The sequence below is a fragment of the Marmota flaviventris genome, chromosome 16 (genome assembly GCF_047511675.1).
Source record: "Marmota flaviventris isolate mMarFla1 chromosome 16, mMarFla1.hap1, whole genome shotgun sequence".
In the NCBI taxonomy this organism is placed as follows: Eukaryota; Metazoa; Chordata; class Mammalia; order Rodentia; family Sciuridae; genus Marmota; species Marmota flaviventris.
The window spans coordinates 78,907,928-78,935,361 of record NC_092513.1 but is presented as its reverse complement, the minus strand read 5'-3'; the positions used below and the strand labels follow the sequence as shown (position 1 = coordinate 78,935,361).

General features: G+C 49.0%; 1 protein-coding gene across 1 annotated transcript; it reads right to left on the bottom strand.

Annotated features, from left to right (window-relative positions):
- On the bottom strand, positions 1 to 27,434 carry LOC139702179 (partitioning defective 6 homolog gamma-like; the record flags this gene model as incomplete). The annotated part of the gene is made up of 2 exons (XM_071602622.1): positions 27,189 to 27,434; positions 1 to 296 (listed from the first exon to the last, which is right to left on the bottom strand). Coding segments are annotated over exons 1-2 (368 nt in total), but the record flags the coding sequence as incomplete, so codon positions are not given.

Genomic DNA, 27,434 nt, shown 5'->3' with positions numbered 1-27,434 from the left:
CATGGCAGACAAAACTCAAACCACAAGTTTTTAATAAGTGATGCTGACACATGGAGCAACTGGGCCTCCATACCTCGCTTCTGGATGAAGACCCTGAGCAGGGGGTTGGCGCTGGAGACAGCCTTGCAGAAGTTGTCATCGTTGTTGATGGGAAGCAGGTCGCCATGCACATCTGCATAGCCGATGGTCACCTCGGTGCTGGAGATGTGGTGGGTGTGCACCACCAGCTGGTAGAAATCTTCAAACTTGCCAGGCTTGTGGCGGTTCAAGGAGAATCTTCGGAATTCAGCCCCAAACTACAATGCAAGAGATGGGGGTGAACCAGAGGAAGGACAGTGTGTTCATGAGCAAGACTGCCGAGACTCCGCCAGGCCCCAGAGTCACAGTGTCAGCCAGGCCGTGGTCACATAACTGGCTGTGAGCAAACGAGAGACCACCAGGCAGCGAGGGGCATCAGGGAATGAAACAGCATGGAGGGAGGAGCTGTGCACCTGTTCACACCGAGCAGGTGCCCCACATCTCGAGGACAGGCCTGCAGGGTCCATTAGGCTCAGCTTGTCAGAAAAGCAAGGCCAAGTGCACACAGACCTAGAGGGTGAGACGCAGGAGTCCGTGCTGACTACAACCCCCCTCCTCAGGGGCACAGCGCCACAGCAGGACCAGGAGATTCAGAGGCAGAGAGAAAGTATCTTCCAGACATTTTTATAAGGGTGAGGTGAAGTCCTTATGGGTTTTAATCTTAAACTAGGGTGTCTTTATTTATTTATTTATTTTGTACTATGGATTGAACCCAGGGAGGCTTTACATGCCTAGTCCTATTTATTTTTAAAATAAATAGGTGTTGCTGGCTGTATCCCTTGTGTCTTGAAGGTGTGCATCTCCTGTGGGCAGAGGCACCTGCAGGGTCTAGCACCCTCCTGAGAATCAGTCCCCATTCCACCTCCTCCAGGTCATCTAAAGCAAAGCCAGCCTCTTCCTAACCTGCACTATCCCTGGAACTCAGCTGTGGGATAATGCAGCATGCTGGTTTGGGAGAAGCCACTTGCAATGACCAAAAGCCTAAGCCCCCTTCTACACAGTCAGCAGGGGAAAAACCCCACCCAAGAATGCAGTTTCTGGCCAGTTACAGCTCTGACGGCACCTGTATCCTGGAAGTGGCAGAGGAAAGGCTGTCATAGAGGTGCAGAGAATCCCCCAGACTCCCTCTTCCATTACTCAAAGATAAGCATTGTATTTCTTCTCAGCACTTAATGCCAGGATGCACCACAGGTGGGTGTGCCCAGTGGATGCTGCAGGCCCCTCCGCACACCACACCAGGAGCGCCCTGGACCCTGCAGGCGCCTCTGCCCACAGGAGATGCACACCTTTAAGGCACAAGGGATACAACCAGCAACATGAGCTTTACATGATTCTTTCAGATTTGGTTATCCTATCAAATCACAAAACATTTATTTCACTAGGGCAACCTCATGCCTAGTGTCTGGTATGGCCCATGTGCAACTCCCAGAGCAGTGTCCTCCTTGGTCAGCCAAACCTCTCTTCTCACTACACATGAGAGGATGCAATCATGGGTGCACCATTTCTGGCTTTCACACATGGTTCTCAGAGTGTCCCAACAGGATGCATGCAAGCACACCCCTTTCCATCGCCAGCACCCTCCCTGTGGCTCAGCGCTGAGGGCACCCTCAACACCCACCTACAGTGTTTTGATCTCAGCATAGTAACTAATCTAAGACACAGCTCAATTTATTCCTCAGTATTTTAATAATTTCCCTCTTGATATGTGTTCACGTTAATTTGAAAAGAAGAGTTAATTCAGGCCTTTCTTTTTTTTTTTTTTTTTAAATATTTATTTATTTTTTTAGTTCTCGGCGGACACAACATCTTTGTTTGTATGTGGTGCTGAGGATCGAACCCGGGCCACACGCATGCCAGGCGAGCGCGCTACCACTTGAGCCACAGCCCCAGCCCTTCAGGCCTTTCTTGAAGCAAAGCACGTCACTGACAATAACGCTGGTCTTGCCCTGCAGCAGCAAGTCTGCCTCCTGTTGTCAAGGTGCCCAGAGCATCAAACAGAGATGTGGAATGTGACATATGGAGCATTTTATTTAAAAATATCACTACCATGGGACACTAGCATTTAAATTTATTTTTTGTAGTTGTAGATGGACAGAATGCCTTTATTTTATTTTTTATGTAGTGCTAAGGATCAAATCCCGTGCCTCACACATGCTAAGCAAGTACTCTACTACTGAGCTACAGCCCTAGCCCAGGACACTAGTATTTTATTTCCTCAGTTATATCAGATTCAAACAGGGGCCTTCAAACGAAGGAATTAACAGGTGCAACCCACTGCCACATGGTGTCAGCACACTTACCCCAAACTGAAAAAGCACATGGACTTAATGAGCAAGCAATAAATCTTGCAAATCAAGTGGCTTCCCATTATTAGCTTTCAACAAAATTAAAAGTTGTCCTAGTTGAACTGTCAATCAATAGATCATCCAAACAATCTGAATGACAGACCACTCCATTATCACTTGTTTCTAGCACATGTCCTGGGGAGAGGTGGCTGGTGAGCCAAGAAGAAGCCTCTCCTCCCCTGCTTCCACCTTCCTCTGTGTAAGCATTTGATTGATTTGTTTGTGTAAACAAAGCTATGCATTGGCAACACAGCAAAGAAGCTGCAGATTGGCTCATGTAACATGAACATCCTTGTTATACAAAGGATTTTAAATATTCACTTTGGATACAAATAATATTTCAACAGATTTTGCAACTATATTGCAATCATGATTTGATAAGAACTGCAATGACTCAACCTGGATTTTTTTTTTTTTTACTGTGATATAGATACTTTGCTACTTAGCTATTATTCAGTGCACAATTCTAGAATGTCAATTGCATGGCATCGGATCTCTAGAACTTTTGGTCTTGAGCATTAAAACTTCACAACAGTAGAAGTAACTGTAAAGCACAGAGCCTTACAGCCCCATCAGAGAACTTTTAACATCAACATTAAAAACAAATATTGTTTTTGCAGAGAAAAGCATATATTATTGTTTCAGATAATTAAGCATACATTTTTAAGGCAAAAAATAATAGAACAGAATCTCTTGGGAGAGTAATAGAAAGAAGGAATCAAGGAGAAAAAACTTTTTCACGTACAATTTCTGTTCATTGCAAAGAGCCTATCCATCCTATTTTAAAACATCTGCTGGTGGTATCAAATCACTACAGATTTCAGACGTCACTCACTATATTTAAAACATCACATGCTAAAAAGCTTTATTTTTAAGTGAAATATTTACAGCATGGTGGAAATTATATCCTTTGTACTATTTATATGTCAAAAAATTTAGATGCTAGCATTAAAGTATATTATCCCCTGTGGAGTTAGACTCTAGACACACCCTCTGCCACTGAGCGGCAACCACCTCTTGGTAGTTCTACAAAATTCCTTAGTGGGCTCACAATGTTGGAAGACCATGACCCAAACCACCATGAAGTCTGGTGGGAGCCTGGCCACTCCCTTGCGCTGGGAGTCTTGGTTTGAATGTTGGTTTACACGGGGGCTTCGACAAGGTACCACTCCAACCTCTTTGGCCCCACAACATGCTGCTAAGGGATGCCTACCCTGGGAGATGGTCTCCCTCTAAACCAGTAACTGGATCCAATCCCAAACCAGTACTTATTAAGAGAGGTTTTAGGTAAGCTTGCCTTGCTGTGCCTGGCTGGGTCAGCAGGCAAATCAGTAGACAAAGAATCAAAATGCTCACCCTCACCCCCAGTACCTGATTCAGGCTCCATCATTCAGGCCTAAAAGGATCCAGGGCTCCCAGGGCAAAACGGCTAACCCCAGGCAGAGGCGAGAAGTGAACGTGAGCCTGAAGCTCCTTCTCTAGGAAGCACGGGGTCCTCAGAGACATGGGGCTACCTCGAAAGACACGCAGTTCCTCCTTTCCTACAGCTTCCAGCCAAATGAAGCGTTGTTCCAGTATTATTTTAATAATTACACTTATCTATTTTGTAGCTGACCCCAACAATTATTCCTGAAATAGGATGATAAAAATGGGGGGTTCAGTTTTACAAATATGTGGAAATTAAACAACACACTCCTCCATAATATGTGGATTAAAGAAAGAATCAGGATAAATTTATAAAATAGAGATTAATTAAAATACACTATATCAAAACTTTGGATTGCAGCTAACACAGGGCTTATAGGCAAATTTATAGCTGTAAACACCTATATTAAAAAAGAAACATTTAAATCAGTAAGTTAAACTTCTGTCATTAGAAACGAGGAGGAAGGTAGATGGGGGTGGGGGGAGAGACAACCTAACCCACAGCAAGCAGAAAGCGGGAAATAATAAAGACCAGAACAGGGGCTGGGAGGTGGCTCCAGCAGTAGCGCTCGCCTGGCAGGCGTGCAGCCCGGGTTGGATCCTCAGCACCACATACCAACAAAGATGTTGTGTCTGCCGAAAACTAAAAAAATATAAATGAATATCTAAAAAAGTTCTCTCTCTCTCTAAAAAAAATAAATAAAAAATAAAGATCAGAACAGAAATAAATAGAATAAAAGCTAGAAAAGCTAGAGAAAATAACAAGCCAAAAGTTGGGTCTTTGAAAAGATCAACAAAATTAGCAAATCTTTAGGTAGTCAGACTAACAGAAAAAGAGAAAAGATTCAAACTACTAAAATCAGAAGTAACGGGAGGGGGCTGGGGCTGCATCTCAGTGGTAGAGCGCCTGCCTCGCATGTGTGAGGCACTGGGTTCCATCCTCAGCACCACATAAAAATAAATAAATAAAGATATTGTGTCCATCTACAACTAAAAAATATTAAAAAAAAAAAAGAAGAAGAAGTAAGAGGAGGCAATACTATTGACCTAAAGGAACTGAGGACTCTACAGGCATTCCAGAAGCACCAATCGCACCTGGCGCCCAAGGAAGCGGGCTCGTAGGAGAAGGGTCTGATTCTGAGAGAAGGCACAGGAAACATGAGGCTGGATCACGCAGCACCAGAAAGCAAGGAAGTGCTGAAAACAACCATCCCCCCACCAAACATGGAGCATGTCAAAGAAAACCAGAACCAACTGGCCAAAACAAAGTAGCTCTGAATTATAACTCAAAGTATAAAATAAATGTCCCTGAGTCTACAATGATATAAATAAGTGACTGAATAAATAAAAGAGGCAGGATAGACAGACCTCCCATGCATCAATAACCTCCCAGGTATCAATAATTTATGTGGATATACACCACCTTCAAGGAGGGAGAACATTACCTCCCACCCCTGACATGTAGGCCCCCCACATAATAAGTTTGGTCCCAGAAGCACAGTGTATGGTATCAAATCATGTAGAAAGGGGAAGAAAGAGTGACTTCAGAGTGGACCTGGCTGGAAAACATCCTCAGCCAGGGGGCCAAAGGCAAATCACATGACAGCTTGTATCCTCAGTAAGATGTGATGAAAGTGGCACTACTCCATTGTGGTCCTTCTCCCTAAAGTCCACAGTCTCGTTCTAACACTGAAAAACCATCAGACAAATCCCAACTGAGAGAGATTCCACAAAATATCAGACCGGTCCTCCTCAATCAAAACTGGTCATCCGAAGCAAGGTAAGCCTGAGAAATCGTCACAGCCAGAGGGAGCACAAGGAGACTTCACAACCCCATATAGTGTGGTTTTCAGGATAAGATTTTGGAACATCAGGTCAGAAAGGTCTTCAGGTAAAGGCCAGGGAAACCTGATGAACACCAGCTCAGTCTGCTCGTGCCGTGGCAGTGGACCACCATTGATCAAAACGAGAGGTGAAAAGCAGGAACTGAGCCTGCGTGTCTGGAAACTCTCTGTGTTATCTTTGCAATTTCCCCACAAATCTGAAACTGTTCTAAAATGAGATTTTATTTTTTAAAAAAGATTATTCTGAAATACTATGAGTAACTATGTGCCAAAATTGGATAACCTAGATGACACGGAGAGATTCTTATAAAGACACAAATACCAGATTAACTCAAAAAGAAATAGAAAATCTTATAAAACTTACAACAAGTAAGGAGACTGAATTTACGAATCAAAAAATTCCCACAAAGAAAAGTCCAGGCCCAGATGGCTTGATTGGGAAATTATACTAAATGTCTACAAAATTAGTACCATTCCTTCATGAACTCTTTCAAAAAATAAGAGGAAAAAATGAGTCCCAATTTATTCTGTGACACCAGTTTTACCTTGATACCAAAACCAGAAAAAGAAACCTCAAGAGGAGAAAACCACACACCAACATCCATTATGAAGAATTGCAAAAGTCCTCAAAATATATTAGTAAATCATATCCAAACATCTAAATAGGGCCCTGGGTTGTGGCTCACCAGTAGAGCACTCGCCTTGCACGTACGAGGCCCTGGGTTCGGTCCTTAGCACTACATAAAGAATAAATAAATAAACAAAATAAAGGTATTGTGTCCAACTACAACTAAAAAATAAATATTTAAAAACAAACAAACAAAAAAACCCCAAAACATCTAAATAGAACTACACGCCATGACCAGTGAGACTTATCACAGAAATGCAAGGTTGGTTCAACATTTGAAAAATCAATGTCATACTTGTGTATTAACGGACAAAAGCCATTCAATCACCACAACAGTTTAAAAAAGTAAAACACATCTTTTTTTAAAAATATATTTATTTTTTAAGTTTTAGGTGGACACATATCTTTATTTTACATTTATGTGGTGCTGAGGATCGAACCCAGTGCCTCGTGCATGCTAGGCGAGTGCTCTACCACTGAGCCACAACCCCAACTCTAAAACACATCTTTTTAAAAACATTTTTTTAGTTGTAGTTGGACACAATACCTTTATTTAATTTATTTTTTTATGTGGTACTGAGGATCGAACCCAGTACCTCACATGTGCTATCAAGTGCTCTGCCGCTGAGCCACAGCCCCAGCTGCAAAACACATCTTTTTATGATGAAAATACTCAACAAACTAGGAACAGAAGGGAAATTCCTCAGCCTCACAGAGGACTTCTATGAAGACTCACCGACAATGCCAGACTCAATGGTTAAAGAGACACATGCCCTGAGATCCAGAAAAAAACAAGAATACCCACTGTCACGTCTGATTAATGCTATAAGAGAGGCTCTACAGAGGACAGTTAGGGAAGAAACAAGGGCACTAGACTGAAGGGAAGAAGTTGCAACGGCTCTATTCACAGAAGGCACGCATTGTATATAGGAAATCCTAGGAATCTAGTAAAACATTTGCCAGTGCTAACAAATCAATATGCAAAAATAAACCATACACACAGTAGCAATGAACAATCTGAAAATGAAATTAAGAAAACAAACCTGACAAATTAACAACAATATTAAAAGGATAAAATATTTAGGGATAAAATTAACAAAAGAAGTGAAGACTTGCACATGGAAAATTGCAGAATGGTGTGAAAATATTAAAGAAGATCTAAACGGACAGGTAGACACTCTATGTTCATCAATTAGCAGTCTTAATATTGTTCAATGGCAATACTCCCCAAATTGCTTGACAGGTTCAATGCAACCCCTATCAAAATTTTAGATGCCTTCAATTTGCAAAGCAGTATGGAGATTCCTTGGAAAGCTGGGAATGGAACCACCATTTGACCCAGCTATTCCCCTTCTTGTACTATTCCCTAAAGACCTTAAAAGAGCGTACTATAGGGATACTGCTACATCGATGTTCATAGCAGCACAATTCACAATAGCTAGACTGTGGAACCAACCTAGATGCCCTTCAATAGATGAATGGATTAAAAAAATGTGGCATTTATATACAATGGAGTATTACTCTGCACTAAAAAATGACAAAATCATGGAATCTGCAGGGAAATGGATGGCATTAGAGCAGATTATGCTAAGTGAAGCTAGCCAATCCCTAAAAAGCAAATGCCAAATGTCTTCTTTGATATAAGGAGAACAACTAAGAACAGAGCAGGGAGGAAGAGCTTGAGAAGAAGATTAACATTAAACAGGGACGAGAGGTGGGAGGGAAAGGGAGAGAGAAGGGAAATTGCATGGAAATGGAAGGAGACCCTCATTGTTATACAAAATTATATATAAGAGGAAGTGAGAGGAAAGGGAAAAAAAACAAGGGGGAGAAATGAACGACAGTAGAGGGGGTAGAGAGAGAAGATGGGAGGGGAGGGGAGGGGGGGATAGTGGAGGATAGGAAAGGCAGCAGAACACAACAGTCACTAGTATGGCAATATGTAAAACAGTGGATGTGTAACCGATGTGATTCTGCAATCTGTATATGGGGTAAAAATGGGAGTTCATAACCCACTTGAATCAAATGAATGAAATATGATATGTCAAGAACTATGTAATGTTTTGAACAACTCATAATAAAAATTTAAAAAAAAAAAGAATGACAAAAAAACTTTTAGATGCCTTTTTTGCAGTAATTGGCAAGATGGCCCTAAACCTTTTGGAAATACAAAGAACCCAATATATCCAAAAAGATCTTGAAAAAGAGTGGAGTTGGAGGCTCACGCTTCCTGATTTCAAAACTTATGCTGTAATGCTGACATAAAGGTAGACATACAGAGGATTGATGGGCTAGAAGTGAATCAGGGATACGTCAGTTGATGTCATAAGAATGTCAGGACAATTCAGTGGAGGAAAGAAAGTCTTTTCAGCAAATGTGCTGGGCGACTGCAGGTCCACATGCCCAGCAAGGAAGCTGGACTCCAGCTCATTCCACCCGGGGAAATGAGTTCAGACTGGGTCACAAACCGAGGGTTACACCATGAAACTTTTAGAACACACAGGATTCGATTTTCAGTACTTGGGTTAGGCCCTGATTTCTTAGATGGGATACCAAAAGCATAAGCAACAAAAAAGTAGATAAACTGTATTTCATTAAAATCAGAACTTTTTTGCTTCAAAGGGTACCATCAAGAAAGTGGAAGCAGAGGCTGGGGCTGTAGCTCAGTGGTGGAACACTTGCCTAGCATGTATGAGGCCCTGGATGCAATTATGAACACCATATACGAATAAATAAATAGAATAAAGAGCCATCAACAACTAAAAAATTTTTTAAAAAAGAAAGTGGAAAGATAATCTATGAAATGTGGATAATATTTTTAAAGCAGATATCTTATGTCTGATAAGGGATTTGTACCTGGAACATAAAAAAGAACCCTTAAAACTCAACAGTTAAAAGGCAAACTAACCTATTAAAAAAGGTGGGCCAAGAACCCGAATAGACATTTCCCCAAAGAAATGGACCCTAGATTCAGGATCTGAAGCCCATGAGTTGAAGATGTGGTCCCCAGGGTGGAAATAGTGGACCTTAAGATAAGAACATGTTGGTGATGATGAAAAGGAATATGAACCCTCATCCTTTTTTGTAGGAATATAAATAGTACAACTGCTTTGGTAAAGAGCTAGCAGTTTCTTAAAAAATTAAACAGAATTAGGACTGGGGTTGTGGCTCAGCAGTAGAGCGCTTGCCTAGCATGTTTGAGGCCCTGGGTGTGATCCTCAGCACCACATAAAATAAACAAAATAAAAGTATTGTGTACAAAACTACAACTATCTTATATTTGATAAAGGGGCTAAAAGCATGCAATGGAGGAAGGATAGCATCTTCAACAAATGGTGCTGGGAAAACTGGAAATCCATATGCAACAAAATGAAACTGAATCCCTTTCTCTCGCCATGCACAAAAGTTAACTCAAAATGGATCAAGGAGCTTGATATCAAATCAGAGACACGCCGTCTGATAGAAGAAAAAGTTGGCTACGATCTACATACGGTGGGGTCGGGCTCCAAATTCCTCAATAGGACACCTATAGCACAAGAGTTAATAACTAGAATCAACAAATGGGACTTACTCAAACTAAAAAGTTTTTTCTCAGCAAAAGAAACAATAAGAGAGGTAAATAGGGAGCCTACATCCTGGGAACAAATCTTTACTCCTCACACTTCAGATAGAGCCCTAATATCCAGAGTATACAAAGAACTCAAAAAATTAGACAATAAGATAACAAATAACCCAATCAACAAATGGGCCAAGGACCTGAACAGACACTTCTCAGAGGAGGACATACAATTAATCAACAAGTACATGAAAAAATGCTCACCATCTCTAGCAGTCAGAGAAATGCAAATCAAAACCACCCTAAGATACCATCTCACTCCAGTTAGATTGGCAGCCATTATGAAGTCAAACAACAACAAGTGCTGGCGAGGATGTGGGGAAAAGGGTACACTTGTACATTGCTGGTGGGACTGCAAATTGGTGCAGCCAATTTGGAAAGCAGTATGGAGATTTCTTGGAAAGCTGGGAATGGAGCCACCATTTGACCCAGCTATTCCCCTTCTCGGTCTATTCCCTAAAGACCTAAAAAGAGCATGCTACAGGGACACTGCTACATCGATGTTCATAGCAGCACAATTCACAATAGCAAGACTGTGGAACCAACCTAGATGCCCTTCAATAGACGAATGGATAAAAAAAAATGTGGCATTTATACACAGTGGAGTATTACTCTGCATTAAAAAATGACAAAATCATGGAATCTGCAGGGAAATGGATGGCATTAGAGCAGATTATGCTAAGTGAAGCTAGCCAATCCCTAAAAAACAAATGCCAAATGTCTTCTAACCCTAAACAGGGATGAGAGGTGGGAGGGAAAGGGAGAGAGAAGGGAAATTGCATGGAAATGGAAGGAGACCCTCAGGGTTATACAAAAGTACATACAAGAGGAAGTGAGGGGAAAGGGAAAAATAATACAAGGGGGAGAAATGAATGACAGTAGAGGGGGTAGAGAGAGAAGAGGGGAGGGGAGGGGAGGGGAGGGGAGGGGAGGGGGGATAGTAGAGGATAGGAAAGGCAGCAGAACACAACAAAAAATGGCAATATGTAAATCAATGGATGTGTAACTGATGTGATTCTGCAATCTGTATATGGGGTAAAAATGGGAGTTCATAACCCACTTGAATCAAAGTGTGAAATATGATATATCAAGAAATTTGTAATGTTTTGAACAACCAACAATAAAAAATTTAAAAAAAAGTATTGTGTACAACTATTTAAAAAGAAAGCTGTTAAAAAAAAAATCAAACAGAATTACCACATGACCCAATAACTTCACTCTCAGGCATATCCCCCCCTCAAAAGAAATAATGAATGCACATGTCCACACAGACACATGTGCATGAATCATGACACCATCACCCAGAGTGAAGACAAGGTGAACGTCCACTATTGAAGAACGGATAAACAAGACATGCTGAGGACTGCACCCAGACATGATTCAGTCATAATGAGGCCTGAAGCACTAGTCTGCACTACAGCAAAGAAGAACCTCGCGAGCATCTGGCCAGGTGAAGGTACCAGATACAAAAAACCAGGCAGCATGTGCATCCACTTACGTGAAACACCCAGAGCAGGCAAGTCAGCAGGCAGGAAGAGTCACAGCGCTGCCACAGGCTGGGGGAGGGAGCTGCCAAGGGGTCTGTGCCCCAAGGGTTTCTTTTTGGGTGAAGAAAATGTTCTAAAATTAGATAGTGGTAATGACTACACAACTCTGACTACTAAAAACCAACGAACGTTATACTTAAAGGTGTGAATTTTATTTCACATTAATTATAGCTTATAGAGTTGTTATTTTTAAAAAGGTTTATCTTAAGATGATTTTTTTTTCAATTGGCACATAGCTAAATTGAAAGCTGATTGAAAACCATGTTCAGAAATATGGAGATACAGAAGGAGGCTCTGGAGAGAACCGGGTGGACCAGGCACACAGGAAGGACCAGGAGAGGTCCCAGCACCTGCTGTCACCAGGCACACAGGAAGGACCAGGAGAGGTCCCAGCACCTGCTGTCACCAGGCACCCAGGAAGGACCAGGAGAGGTCCCAGCACCTGCTGTCACCAGGCACCCAGGAAGGACTAAGAGGGGTCCCAGCACCTGCTGTCACCAGGACAACAGGAAGGACTAAGAGGGGTCCCAGCACCTGCTGTCACCAGGCACACAGGAAGGACCAGGAGAGGTCCCAGCACCTGCTGTCACCAGGCACCCAGGAAGGACTAAGAGGGGTCCCAGCACCTGCTGTCACCAGGCACACAGGAAGGACTAAGAGGGGTCCCAGCACCTGCTGTCACCAGGCACACAGGAAGGACCAGGAGGGGTCCCAGCACCTGCTGTCACCAGGCACACAGGAAGGACCAGGAGAGGTCCCAGCACCTGCTGTCACCAGGCACCCAGGAAGGACTAAGAGGGGTCCCAGCACCTGCTGTCACCAGGCACCCAGGAAGGACTAAGAGGGGTCCCAGCACCTGCTGTCACCAGGCACCCAGGAAGGACTAAGAGGGGTCCCAGCACCTGCTGTCACCAGGCACACAGGAAGGACTAAGAGGGGTCCCAGCACCTGCTGTCACCAGGCACACAGGAAGGACCAGGAGGGGTCCCAGCACCTGCTGTCACCAGGCACACAGGAAGGACCAGGAGACGTCCCAGCACCTGCTGTCACCAGGCACCCAGGAAGGACTAAGAGGGGTCCCAGCACCTGCTGTCACCAGGCACACAGGAAGGACCAGGAGGGGTCCCAGCACCTGCTGTCACCAGGCACACAGGAAGGACCAGGAGACGTCCCAGCACCTGCTGTCACCAGGCACCCAGGAAGGACTAAGAGGGGTCCCAGCACCTGCTGTCACCAGGCACACAGGTAGGACCAGGAGACGTCCCAGCACCTGCTGTCACCAGGCACACAGGAAGGACTAAGAGGGGTCCCAGCACCTGCTGTCAGCACAGCCAGGACTCAGGGAGGCAGGGCCCTCCTGCTGGGCTGCTGGGAAGGCCCAGCAGGTAGGGCGAGGTTTTCCCGAGGGTAAGCAGGAGAGATGGCAGGCGCCAGAGCAGGGTGGAACGTGCCTTCCCTCACACACGGTCCCCACCCTGACCCCAAACTCCTAGTGTCCTGCACCCCCTTCTCCAAGGTCGAGACCAGGGCTTCACATGAGCAAAGGTTCTGGAGCCACAGGGCTCTGACCACATGACTCTGTTCCCCTTCAGGGTGTCGTCCCAAGAATGATACATCGACATGACCACGATTGTTTCTTATTTTTCAGGTTAAAAGATATTTAATATGTAAAATTTTATTTATTTTAATATCTAAGGGGTATCTAAAGGTACCTACATTTAAACAAATTGATTCTGTATGGAAACATTTAATTCAGAGCATGAATGACTAGAAAGAATATATATTTTTCTATCTAAAAGGACAGAAAAAGCCCCCAGTTCTGGCATGCCTGAGATCTCCTCAGTCCTGACTTGGCTGGCAAACCTTCCTGGTGCGGGTCTCTTGCTGTGGGCACGCCTGGGCCCACTTCAGTGTACTATGAGTCTGCCTCGCTGTTTTTGTGCCCTTGATTAAATCATTAATGTCTCAGATGGAGGTGTCCTTCCAAGCTCCTCTGCTGGGGACTTGGGGAGCGTGAGAAGCTGTTCACGGAGGGGCTTGGTTCTAGGCTGGAAAGAAGACCCTTATTTGCGGCCTGCTCCAGAGCTCTCTGCATCACAAACGGAGCCACTTGCAGCCCAGCCACACATGCACTCTCTCACCCCTGAAAACATGGTCCCAGGTTTCACCTCCAACTTAGCTACTATTTACTTAAAACCTTCTTGCTGAGCCAGGTGCAGCTCCTGCTGGACATGGTCCCCAACGTGCTCCCTGAGTCTGTGAAGCAGCTGCCCCCTCATGCTGAGCCTGGCTGTATGTTCCTCACCAGGGTTCAGAGGAGCAAGAACTATAAACAGTCCTGTCCTTGCAGGCTGCAGTCTTGTCATAGGGGGCACTTGGGGCCTGGGTCCTCTGCTGGCCTTCAATGCCTGGGGGAGCGGCCTCCCACTGACTCTACTGCGTGTGTGCGGGCATGAGGTGCACATGCGCAGCTGCTGATCTTGGGCAGGCAGCCTGGCCCCTTTACAGAGGGCCCGGCATGGAGGCCCAGTGGGAGGCTGGCCCTGGCTCTCTGCCCCTCTGCTGTGCTGACTTGTCCCTGCTTGCCTCCTTCTCGGGTTGGTTTCATGGACAAGCAGGATTGAGATGAAGGCAGTTTCTGACTTCTACCACCTTTGGTCATTTCCTCCAAGCGCTCTGCTGTTTTTAAAGTATTCTTTCCTCTTCTGCATCCAGACCAAGTAGCACTCACCTGAGGTGGTCGGAGAAGCTGATCACATGTGCTCGTGCGAACTGGCAGAAAGCGTCACTCCAGAGGTCCCCATGGTGGGGACGCCAGGCATGGTGCCTCCCATAGACCCAATAAGGCTCACGTGCCTGAGCCCTGGGCACCGTTGCTGGGTAGCTCAGTTCCCTGGGGCTGCTCTTGAGGGCCCACAAAGATACCCACCAAGGCAACTGCACCCCCACCACACAGAAACCACCCAACATGCTCACAGAGCATCCTTGGGGTTCCTGAACACAGCTTTAAGATGAAGATCACACACACGGTTTCTCTTTACGGTTTGGACAGGAATATAGCCACACAACTTAAAATTCAAGAGGCATTCTGCAGCCTCCCCAGGTCCCCACCTCACAGACAACCAGTGGTTGTTGCTTTTATGCACTCTTCAAAAGGTATTTTGTGCTTAAGATAGAAACAAACATGGGTTGCAAGCCTTTAAACAACAGCAGCAAACGGTCCCCAACGTGTGGGCCGCTGGACTGGTATACTGTGGAAACATTCCTTGCTGGATGCCATGGTGCTATGGGGCAGATGCCCTGACTTCAGATGCCCCCAAACTTCAGAAAGGTTACATCACTTGGCTTCTGGCTTCTAGGCGCCACAGAGATGGTCACCATCTGCGTCACACTGGCTAGCACAGGCCACAGAAACTGGGCAGTCTTCACCAGCCAAAAGACCAGGCCACCTCCCAAACCCCAAGTAGTTGCACATTTTAACGTCTTAATCCCCCTGACAAGTGGCAGGACCTCCCCAACTCTGCAGTGATCTTCACTGAACTAATGAATTAAATCTGTCAACCAGCTTTAGACTAAAACTCTAGAACTTTTTAAAGTTGATGTTGGCTGAGAATGTCATGAACAGAAGGACAGGATGCTCCTCTGCACAGTCATGAAAGGGTTGTGTTCTTCTGGCTAAGTCCCATCAGCCCTGCCCTGCACATGTGCACTGCCACAGCCTTGGCCCTGCTCGGCCACGCACCAGCTCATGTGCAGAGTGTCTGCCCATCGCCCTGTGCCCCAGACCCCTGCAGCACAAGGGCCACTCTGTCCTCTAGCCTCCTGAAGCTGTGGTGGGTCTCAGGCTCCAGCTCTCCCCTGTTGCTCACACAAAGGAGCCTGTGCTCTCCACCTGCGGCCTGCTCTCCATCCCTCTTTTCCCAACAGCACGGAGCTAGCCTCATGGATGCCAGCCCAGGTTCTCTGGCCCACCTCTGGCATGGCTCATGATGTCTTGCCTGCCAGGGTGCACCAAGGCCAGTCACAGGCTCCTGAGGAAAGCCCTGAGTCCCTACAGGCGGAAGTGCTACCTTCCCTTCTGCTCCTCCACATCCATCACCGTGCTCTGCCATGGGAACTTCCCCCCACTCCGTCATTCCAGCCTCAAAGAGGAACAGGAGGTAGGCTGCACTCATTGGAAAGGCATGTGTACCTGTGCATCAGGAAAGTGCACAGAGCTAGAAGGAGGAGGGCAGTGCAGAGGCAGGACTGGGGGGAGGCAGGAGGTAGGGGCAGAGAGCCTCTAATGTGATTCAAAGGATCCTCCTTCCATCCTCGCATTCGGTACCCTAGACTTAACTCTGGTTTCAACCTTCTTAGCTCTAAGGACTACAGGCCCCACAGCAGGTCTCTGCACTGGGGAAGGCAGAGTAACTAAGAGGAAGAAAAGGCCCCAAATGAATGGCCAGGTGAAAGCCCCTGCTCTGGACTGTTCTGGACCTGGGGAAAGTCACCAGGGTGCTGCCTTCAGGCCTGCTCTGCAAAGCCCTCTCTTTAGATACCAAACGCATCTTGAACAAAAGGCACTCCCATCCTTCCACACACGAAGAACACTGCAGTCTTCATTTTTATAGTTCTATAGTCTTCTTCCCATATTTTTATTGGTGCATTATAATTATACATATTATGATGAGATTTGTTTTTACAAATTTAAACATGCACGTGATATAATAATATAATTTAGTCAATACGCTTCCTCAGCATTTCCCCTTTCCCTCTCCTCCTCCTTTCCCCTGGTGGTCTCTATAGACTTTAAACAATCTTTACAGTGCTGTTTCCAGGTCACTACCTTGGACCATGAGGATGCACCCCCAGATAGGACCCCACCTCACCTGTGCCGGGTGCCTCTCCCTGTGAGGTCCCATCCCATGTGCTAGGCCCCACCCAGGTGATAGGCCCTGCCCCAGACCCTTGGTGAGGATAATCTCAGGTCATCACAAGCTCCTACAGAAATTCCCACAGAAAATGCTCATCACAATATTTACAATAGTGTAAAACGGAAACTGTAAGAGGACATAAAAGAAACGGCAGGGGCTGGGGGTGTGGCTCAAGCGGTAGCCCGCTCGCCTGGCAGGCGTGCGGCCCGGGTTCGATCCTCAGCACCACATACAAACAAAGGTGTTGTGTCCGCCGAAAACTAAAAAATAAATATTAAAATTCTCTCTCTCTCTCTTTAAAAAAAGAAAAGAAAAGAAACGGCAGGTTCACAGAAATATGATGAAGTCAAGAGAAGTGATGTTTAAAAGAGGGTTTAAGCCTCTTATCCTCAAGTTCCTGGCCTGGGCAGCTTTGCCAGATCCTGTCAAGAAAGAGAAAGAAAGATGAAAGAGACAAAGAATGAGCGTGAGAGACAGAGAAGAAAGAGGGTTTAAGGAACTCAAGGGATTCTTCACACCACGTGAGTGAGAAAAACAGAACACAATACGGAACTGGCTGTGTGGTCTCAAATGGGTCGGAAACTGACAGGATGGTACAAGGTGCAACACCCAAGCTGGGAACCCTGTCTGATCCAGGAGCCCCAAAAGACCAACACAGTCTGGGCCTGCTGGGCCCCGGCAGGGATTAGCAGTCCCAGCGCTTGCTCCTGCAGGTGTCCCTTGAGCCAGCAGCACCAGCATCCTCTGGAGCTCTGTAGGCACAAGACCGCAGCCCCTTCTCCTAGAGCAGTGCCTGGCCTGTGCTCTGCGGACCAATGACCAGGCTGTCAGCAGCTAGGGAGCATTTTTCATATGCACTCATTCAACAGGACTGTCTTGAAGGCCAGCTAAGCCTGGCCTGAGCTGGGGTGGGTGTGTGGTGCTGAACAACCACCACCTGCCTTCCGGGGCCTGGGGGTGTGCTGGCCAGCAGGGTATTAAAAAGTAGGCACACGGTTACAGACAGGGACTCCAGTGGAGCAGCCGTACACCCAGGCTCTGATTTAAATCAGGCGTGTAAGGAGGGGAAAGAGTGGGTGCACACGGAGTGTGAACTGAGCCTGCACAGCCCAGACCAGAGCAGCAAGGACAGCACACAGGGCCCATCATGGTGGGCAGAAAGGCAAGCACAGATCTGGTGTTCCGCTCTCCTCGGAGGTGGGTCCTGGGACCACAAGAGCATCCCCCAGAGGAAGAAGGCTCTCCTTTCTCAGTGCCCATCTCTAACTGCAGAGCCATCTTAGACTGTCAGAGACTTGGCCCAGAGCAGATTCTTCAGGAAGGGGGACAGAGGCTGGACCACCAGCCATACCCACACATCCGTGCTACGAATGCTCTTGTGTGTGTGTGTGTCTGGTGGGCAGGAGCTGCCCCAGAACTTCGAGGGGCAGAACCTATCACTGTGTGTGCATGCACACGCCCTATAGAGAACTGGAAAGAACTCTATACAGGAAAAGAGGAGGCAGCAGGCTAACAAGAAACAAGCTGTCAACCAATGAGCTATCTGTCGGAGCGTGGGACCGGGCAGTGGTGTGCCGTGGGATGACTTCCTGGCTGACGCGTTGGGACACATTTGAAATCAGGCCACAGGCTGTGAGTCAGGCAGGGTGGGACCTGGCCCCTTCCTGTGCCTTGTCCACCCCCTACGGCCCAGGGTGATAGTGGTGCCACGGTCACACCTACAGAACTGTCTGGGCCATCACTGCATGGAGCATGAGATACCCAGGTGTCTGCTGATGCAAGAGCCCACCTGTGCCCCACCTGTGGCCCCTGTGAGGCCACGTACCCTGCCCACAGGCCTGCTGTTGGCCTTCCGTGTGCTTTGTGTGCTCTGTAGGCTGGGTTGGTGTCAGAAGAGGCCCAGAGACATGCGGGCCACAGAGTCAGTGCCAGGCCTCATGTGCGTGGCCTTCAGCCCGACACCAAGCCTATTTGGAAAGGTGTCACTGTCCCCATTTCACAGAGCAGAAGAGAAGACCTAGCCTAGAAGTCACAAGGCTAGTAATGGGAAAGTGAAAGCCACATTCCAGGAGCACTAAGACAAAACCTGGAGTGCTCCAGTGGTTGGGGGTGGTCAGGAGTAAGGGACCCCCCAGTGGAAGAAGACAACTGGGTGTGGATGAGAGGGGCTGTCTACAAGGGAGCAGTCAGCACAGAGGGGACTGCTCAGAAGCTGGGCACAGGAGGTCCCAGAGAGACCTGGGGGCTAGGGCCAGCCCAGGTCTGGGCGCCTGGGGCCTGCTCATCTGACCCACCTTTATGGGACTTTCCGAGAAGTCATTCCATGGCTGGAACCTGGCCTGCAGAGGAAACTGGGCACATTCCAATGTGCGCTCGTGATACGTGGAAGAGTCAGGTGGTTTCCGGGCAGAGAGCTGGAGAGGGGCTAAGAGGGTATGGGCTGGATCAGGCAACTTACAGATACAAACTCAGACCTCAGGCCAAGTTGGGTGGAGCCAGGCTACAGGTTCACATGCTGGCACCGCAACTCTGGACCAGGTGTTAAGCTCTGAGCCTGTGCCTACCTGGTAGAACAGGGATGAGGACACATTTCTTGAAAGGCCGCTGTGAGTGTGACAAGAATGCATTCTGGTGCTCACACTATGTGACATGGGAGAGTGAGACCTCTCCTGAGCTGCGTGTCCCCTGAGGCCTGGAGAAGCACACTGTGCCTGCTCTCACAGGTGCTGCTCAACCTCAGGACCCAAACTTGCACATTTGTGTATGCATCTGTGACAAAGGCAGCTGTGTGGCTGGCTCACACTGTGGGATACGACTGGTCTTCAGCTGAGCATGGGTCCTGACTTCTCAGGAGCAGCCTTAGTTTGCTCAGCCTGTGCCTTTCCTTGTGGAAAGGCAGCTATTTTTAAGGTCATTTTTCAAAATAAAAAGGGTTTATTGTAACTCCATGAGTGACTGAGCCTGCAGTTCTGGGTGGAAGTGGTGCTCTCTGGTGGGCCTTTGTAAGTGACCTTCCGTGCCTGGATCTGAAGGGATCGGTAATGCTCCAGACCAGCCACGGAGAGCCACTGCAGCACAAAAGGAAGTGGGTGAGGTGCCCAGGCCTGTGCTCCTGGTCTGCACTCCCTGCATCCGCCAGACAGACTGCACAGGGCCAGACGTACCCCATGCCAACACTCATGGAAGGATCAAAGGCCCAGACTGCTGAGGAGAGGGGATCTCACAGGATGCAGGAGGCATTTAGGAAGCAGCCCAGCCCCAAGTCGGCGTCCGGAGACACTGAGAAGGGGGGTGGGGGACACTGACCTCAGCGCAGCAGGTGTTGTCTGTTTCTCGTGAGGTGGAGGCAGGGATAATGGACCATGCAGGATGGTGTTGCAATTCAGAACTGCGACTTAATGGCTCTGCCTTGCTGAGCCTCAGGGTCCTCACCCTCCAGGTGGGGAAACTCTACCACATAAGGTGTCAAGAGCGGCAACAGAGACTCTGCCAAGCACATGGCAGGTGCTTCTGGAGAAAGGAGCCTGACATAAAACTTCACTCAAAAGTGCCACCCACACCTGGACCCTCCTGGGTGGCAGCTTCTCCCACACGCCTGATCAGGCTTCTGGGGCAGGGAGGGGCCCACAGAAACAGGCTGCAGAAAGAACCTGGGGCAACCGCACAACGGCACATCTCAGCTACTAAGCACCGGGTGCTGATCCTCGGCCAGGCTGTGACCACTGCCTAAGCTGAGAGAGGTCCTTCCGGCCCTTTGCCCCTCCCACAGCTGGTGAGGCCACACCCCTGAGAAAAAGCAGCAGGACCCTCGGGAGACAGACCTCACCTGTGGGGCCGCAGGGCTCGTTACCTCATGAGGTGGGAGTGGGCTTTCTCAGGCACTGCTTCTCACAACAGGCTACCTGACACCTGCAGCCGCCATTGTTCAGACACGGGGTCATCTTGCAGGCAAACGATGCCACCTCCAGCAAAAGGGGCATGTTCCTGCGAAGTTTTCAGACATAACCGAGCACCTGAATGACACAGTCCAACTCAGCAACTGCTCAGCTTCAGCACAGACTGGATGGCTGCCACCATATTGGTGTTGGTAGGCCCCAGGGGGCTGCAGTCACAGGGTGGGGGTGAGGGGCCACCACCTCCACAGAAGGCAGAAAAGCACATTGTATCACATAGTGACACTCTGTCAGAGCAGCGAGGAAGTGATGTTAGGAATGTGGGGGGGTGGGCAGCCAGTGGTGCATGTCCCTTGCCCATAGAGAACAGGACACTAACATGGCTTTCATATCTAAATTCCTCTAGAATAGCTTACCACTCAAAGCAATCACATTAAGGGTCCTAGGTTCCCTCTTGGCCCTTTCACACCAGCATACGTCCCCAAAAGAAATCACTGAGGGGAAGCAATCTGGGTCTGGGTGTCTTAGTCCATCCATCCTGTCTCAGTAAAGATCTGTGGCCATGGACTCACTGATTCATAATCCAGCCTTTGACAGGAGTACCAATGATGTAAGGTAGAAAGCAGACACATTCACTCAGAAGGCAGGACTTTTAGAAGCAGAGAAGTTTCCCTGATACGCAGCAGTGACATCCTGGAGCAAGAGTGTAAGAATGGAGCCTCGTGGGGACCATGAGGGCAGAAAAAGCAGAACTCTCAGCTCTGCTCCCAACCCGCTTCCCCACAATGCCCACTGCTGTGGACTCAGGGATTGCCAAGAGACCCGCAAAAGTAACCACTCGACCTCAGCATTGAATGGAAGGCTATGGAAACTTCACACCTAAGCAGGAGCCCTAAATTCTGCAGAGCAAACTTGATGATTTGCTTTAATTAATCCACAAGTACTTAATAAGTGTGGTTGAGTCCTTCTGGGATTCCTGTGTCCTCAGACCTGCCATAGCCACAGCTCCACCCTAAATCCAGGCAGGGGGCACAGTCTATGTGCAAAGACAACTCAGTGCTGGGCTGCAGGTGGTGCTGAGGTCACTCCCACAGTGAAGACAGAGCACAGATAGCATGGAAATGGAGAAGGCCCTGAGGTTTCAAGTGCTTAATGCTCTGGATGGACAGGCTGAGATGAAGCTCAGGGAGAGGTGGGGCAGGGCAGCCCAGCCCAGACCCCAGGAGCAGGGAATGACAGGGTAGAGCACTCCCAAATGTCTGCCCAGGAAGTGGTCCTGACCCCCAGGGATCTGCTGGAAGAAGCCAACAGTGCTGGATCTTGGAGACACAGAGCTGGCCATGCAGAGCCCTGAGGAAGTCAGGAGACCCAACAGCAGCAGAAACAGTGATGGAGTTTCAGCTTCCTAAGTTGCTATGTCTTGTCGAGCTCATCTTTTCCAGCCCTGCCTACCACTGACCCATGGCACTAGCTTAACCACCTTGACAAGCAGGGAGGGGGCAAGGCACTAGCCTTTCTCAGAGACGCTCTGACAATAAGCCAACTGTAATTAAGTATTCATCACTTTCTTTAAAAAGTAGGTATTTCCTCAAGTAGCCTAACAGACCATTTGTGAATTAGTAGCTAACAGGAATATCCAGTCATTTCTCATTTGAATCAACTGAACAGACATTTATTGGGTGCCTATTGCATATTGAGCACCACTTTTCACATGTTAGATGCTGAATTTTCCCTTGGAGAAACTGAGGAATCCTGTTAACTTTCTGGCCTCCCAGTGTGCTAAACCCAGAAAACACATGAGGGGAAGACTGAAAAGCCCCAGAGGAGGCAAGACCCATATAGGAGCCTTGCACCCCCCAGAGGAGCCAACCCCAAACCTGAGCCAGCCAGCCTGGTAGGCCTCTCTGTCACAGAGGCAAAGAGCAACCCCAGGGCTTCAACATGGAGGCTGGCCTTGTTAGACAGAGGGCCAACCAGGTTGCCCTTGGGCATCTGGCTTCACGAAGATATGAAGTTAAGGATTTGAATGTTGTGACAAAGGACCCCACCACTCAGCCAAATCTGCCACTTGCTCTACGGAGGCAGGGATGGTGTCAACCCTGGCTGTCTTTGTATCCCAGCGAGGGCCCTGTGCCTGGCATGTAGCAGATGCTCAATAGAGGAGCAAGCAAATAAGCAAATGAATGGACAGAGGGTGGGACTGGACTTCAGAGAACAGACACCAAACAGAGGCCCTCCTTTAAAGGCTTGCAGCAGGAACCTAAGGTGTGCAAGAACGATAGAGCTTCTTTTGGACAACCAGGGCCTCCTGTACTACAGAGGGACGGCTGGACAACCAGGGCCTCCTGTACTACAGAAGGCGGCTGGGACACCTGTATCTATACCTTGGTCCGGCATCCATGGTCTGCAGTTCCTAAGAGCCACAAGCCCTTCTCCACCAAGAGCAGACAGTGGCCCAACTGTGGGTGCTGGAGTCAGGCTGTGGGTTCTATGGGTTTCAGACCCTGTGCTGAGCTTTATGACCCTGGGTAGGTCAGAGGAGCCTGTGGCTCAGTGTCTTTTTATGCATGATGAGAGTGTGAGACAGCCTTTCTTACAGGTTGTAACAGGGATTGATGAACTGTTATTTACATCTAGAAATGTTCTAGAATGAGGGCTGGGGTTGTGGCTCAGTGGTAGAGTGCTCGCCTAGCATGCACGAGGCACTGGGTTCAATCCTCAGCACCACATAAATGTAAAATAAAGATAGTGTCTACCTAAAATTTAAGAATAAATATTAAAAAAAAAACCAGAATTGTTCTAGAACGTAACCTCTGAACTGTAGACAGTGTTCAGGGGCAGCTGCAGAGAAGGGCCCTGGTGTGCGCTGGGAAGAGGCTGGCAGGGGTGGGGTGGGTGATGAGCTGTAAAGGGGACAGCACCTCCTTGGGCTCCCACGTTCATATACAACTAAAATTTGCCAAGAGGAACTGGGGAGCCAGTGGACATGGATTTGACATGGAAACAGCCAACTGGACAAACCCAACCACCCAGCAGTTCTACCGCCATCACTCTCCCCTTCCATAAAATTGGGAGGACTCCGCCCTGTATCTGAAGTGCCCTTGGTCCTAGGAAAGGGCTTGACCCCCTGCCCAGGTATGGTGCCCCAGGAAGGCTGTCAGCATGCTTTACCACTCCAGATCCTACCCACCAGAGGTGGGCAGCCTTCTGGGTACACTGATGCCACCATGCCCCCAGACTGACGTGCTACCTGGGTTCCTGACAAGTCTCCTCTGGATGCCACTTCCCAGATCAAGTCCCTGAACCTGTTTGAACACATACGTGAACAGTACAGCAAACCAGAGTCTTAAGAGGGTGTAACTGACACACAGATGAGTCAAACTGTGTCCAGGCAGTTCTCAACTGGCCCACGGAAGGCAAGTCCCCAGCCACTCAATAGGGAGGCTGGCCTGGGCTCCATCTCACCCCATGTCTCATCTCAGAAGGAAGGGTGTGCCCCTGCAGCACCGTGGTGGCCAATGAGATCAGCTAGTGATAATATCTTGGGGATCAGAGGAGACATGCTAATATAAGGCCCTGTGCCCAGATGTCCCCAGCAGACTGCCCAGCCAGCACAGGATCAGCTTGTGCCAGCTTATTCCCACCCTTTGGGAGTGCAGGGCTAGTGCCTAGGGCAAGGCCCCTCTACTGATAGAGGGGCCAGTTCCACCTGCACTAGCAGCTCTCATAACTCAAAAAGACCACTGATAGGAAAAATGATACAGGACAAGAGCAGAAAATTAAAAATAGGTATACAAATAGCCAATACATGTGAAAACCTTCAAATCACTAATAACTCAAGAAATGCAAATTCAAACAATGGGACATGGTTTTACTTATATAGTCTGGAAGGTATGAGAAAATGCCCAGCACTGGGAGAAGAAGAGGAGAGAGAGATGGATGGACGGATATCAAACAGCATAGAAACTGGCAGAAATGAGTGCCCAGAACATTCGGCAATATTTATTAGCCTTAGAAATGTGCATACCAAGTGCTTACTTAGCATGCCAGAGGCCCCAGGTTTGATCCCAGCATCACACAAACACACACACACAGAAAGGCCCACAAAGGTGCATAACTTTCTTCCAAGTAATTTTACTTCTAGGGGTTTGTCCTAAACAAACAATAAGAGCCCTGCACTGACTTAACAGAACCAATAATCTTCACATCACACACACACACACACACACACACACACACACTCCTTTATGTGAAGATTTAAAAACACTATTTTACTATGGAAAAAAAAAACCTGAAAGTAATCTGAGTGAGAGATTGGTTAAATTAATATATTTTAGACATGAGAGGGCCTGAAGAACTTTTCAGCCCAGATCTCGAAATGCCAGAGGATCCTGATCCACAGAAATGAGCTCTTGCCATGGTGGGCTCTGCTCAGTCTTAGATTGCTCTCAGATTCACTGACTCTCTCCATCTTGGAAAGTAAGCAAATCAGATATGATGCTCACTTTGCACAAGACAACTGAGGCTGGGAAAGGTTAAATGCCTTGTCTGAAAGCCCCAAAGGTAGCAGGTGGCAGAACCCAGGTCCACTCGCTCTCTGACTGCCATGCTCTGTGGTGCTCCGTCCAGGTTGCATTAAGTCCTAATCTCATGAAGTTCTGCCTCCTATATGGTGACAACAGTCACTCTCTGCAGAGAAGACTCCACAGTAAGTACCTGTGGGAGGGCATGTGCAGAAGGAAGAGCCATGTGGACCCTCTGACAAGCAGCAAGTCAGGCTGTGTGACAGGAGGAGATATGACAGCTACTTCAGGGGGCCCAGGTCCATGAGGCGTCCTGAGGACTCCCAAGTCCAAACTCCAGCCATGACACTCACTGCTCTTGAACTTGAGTTTCCTGTGGGGCATGGGGCAGCACCTCTCTACTGAGCAGGGCTGGAAGAGGCAGGCAGACTAACACCCCTGGACAGGCAAAGGCAGATCCCTACTCTAGCCCCTGGCAGCCTGCACAGGCGCAGTTCCAGAACTGCAGGGTTAGGACCAGTGAGAGCACCTCCAGATCTGTCCTAGGGCCTTGCTATGTTTGAAAAGGCACCTCACACAGCTACGGACTACCAGAACAGTGTTCCATACTGACCAACTCACTTAAGTTGAAGTAGGCACTGCACAACAGGCAGCAGGAGAGGTCCCTGTGATGAAAGGCCCTGTACCTGACTGAGCTGCTGGCCACACAAGTGAGCACTCAGCACTGTGCTGATATCCACAGTTGGCACAGGCCACATGGTGCCAGTCACATAAGATGTCAGCTTTGGGGGAGGCAGGATGAAGAGTCTTGGGGTCTATTTTCTCTCACAACTGTTGGTGAACTACAATGATCTCAAAACAAGAAACCCCAAACACTAGGGGCTTAGTGGCTACTGTACAGAGTTCAATAGGGCAGATTCTTCAAACTCCCTCTGCTACTGCGGGTCCTTCCTTCACAACCCATGGATAGCACCCCGGATCTATGGGTTTGGACCAGAGAAGATGGGCATGGATAGGGATTACCGAATTAGCATTTGGGGAAAGGGCAGGAATTCAAAAGATGACTGTGTCTTCCCAAGAGGAAAGGAAATCCCGCAACTCCGGGATGTGGCCATGCCCCTTGCGAGGTCCCCCACGAACCCCTGTGAGGGCCCTGGAAATCCTACACCGATGGATCCTTTGGGCCACCTGTAGTCTAGGGTGGGACTCGCCTCCCCAGAGCCCAGAGAAAACACTGGTCCTGTGCCCAAGATGAACACAGAGCTAGTGGCCCGGCCCCTTTCCCACCACTCTGGCAGCTTCCACCTCACTTTACCGAGAAAGGGTACGCAGCCAGAAAGGGTGAGCGGGCCACTCAGTTCTCAGGCAGCAGTCAGCAAAAGGATTAAGGGCCCCTCTCCCACAGGGCCATGAGTGACTGCAGCTCCTCCTCTGCCCCCTGCGTGCACCACAGAGACCCTCCCAGACAAAAGAGTCTGCTGAGAAGAAGCCGCCCCCGCAAAGGGCAGAAGCTCCAGATCCTATCAACCAATTACCCAGACACGCACACTGCACCCGCAAGTTAGGGCACGCTCAGCCTGGCGCAGGCATCAGGAGCTGGGGCGCGCCCAGGGTGGGGGTCTGGGTCTGGCCCCGGGACGCGCGTCCTGTAGCGGGTCAAGTTCTGAGCGCCCACGGAGGTGAGGATGTGTGGGCCAGGGGCCCGCCTCAGACTTGGGGTCTGAACTGAGTTGGGGGCACTCCCGGGTGAGGTGTCTGAGTGGGGGGCACGTTTGGGGGTGGGGGTGGCTGGATCTCGGCCAGGGGCGTGCCCCAGGGGTGGGGGCTAGGGGCACGACCGGGGCCAGGGAATCTGGTACACGGAGCCAGGTTGGGTGGCGGGCCGGGCCCTGCCCCTGTAGCCAGCGACCAGCCTCCTCGCTGGTAACGAGGCTTCTTCGTAGTCAAGGAGGCGGCACGGCAGGGTCCCTCCCCGGGCCCTCCACAGCCCGGAATCCGCACAGTCCCGTCCCCCAGTTCGCCCCGGAAACGCCGCCCTCCCTTAACGTGTGGCGCGCCCGGGTCGCCTCTTACCGTGTAACAAAAGAGCAGCTCTCGGGGAGCGGGTCTGGAGCGTGCACGCACTGTCCGACAGCCCTCAGTCCCAACAAGACCCTCCCGAGGCTGCCAGGCTTTGTGTCTGTGCAGGGGGCGGGAAGAAGGGCCGGGGTCCCCCAGGCACATCCCAGGAACCCAGCGCACAGTGGCGCGCGGTGCCGGAGCTCGAAAGTTGGCGCCGGTCGCCTCCCACACCGCTCCGGTCCCCCTCCGCGGGGACCCCGATCGTTTGCCAGGGGAGGGGTGCAGATCGTCGGGCAGCCTTCCTGGGCTTACCTTGCTCTTGACTTCCACCGCGCTGCAGTCGTAGAAGCGCAGGGTCTGAGACTTGTGAAAACTCCGGTTCATGGTTTCGGCCCCGATCAGTCTCGTTTCGCCCTCAAAGCTCAGGGGCCGCAGAAAGACTCTTGGGGGCGACGCCCCCAGCCGTCGGCCCCGGCTCCGGCCCCGGCCCGCGCTCGCTGGGGCGACCGGTTGCCTGGTGTGCGGCGGGCCGGAGCTGGCCTGGCCGCGCGCCTCCGG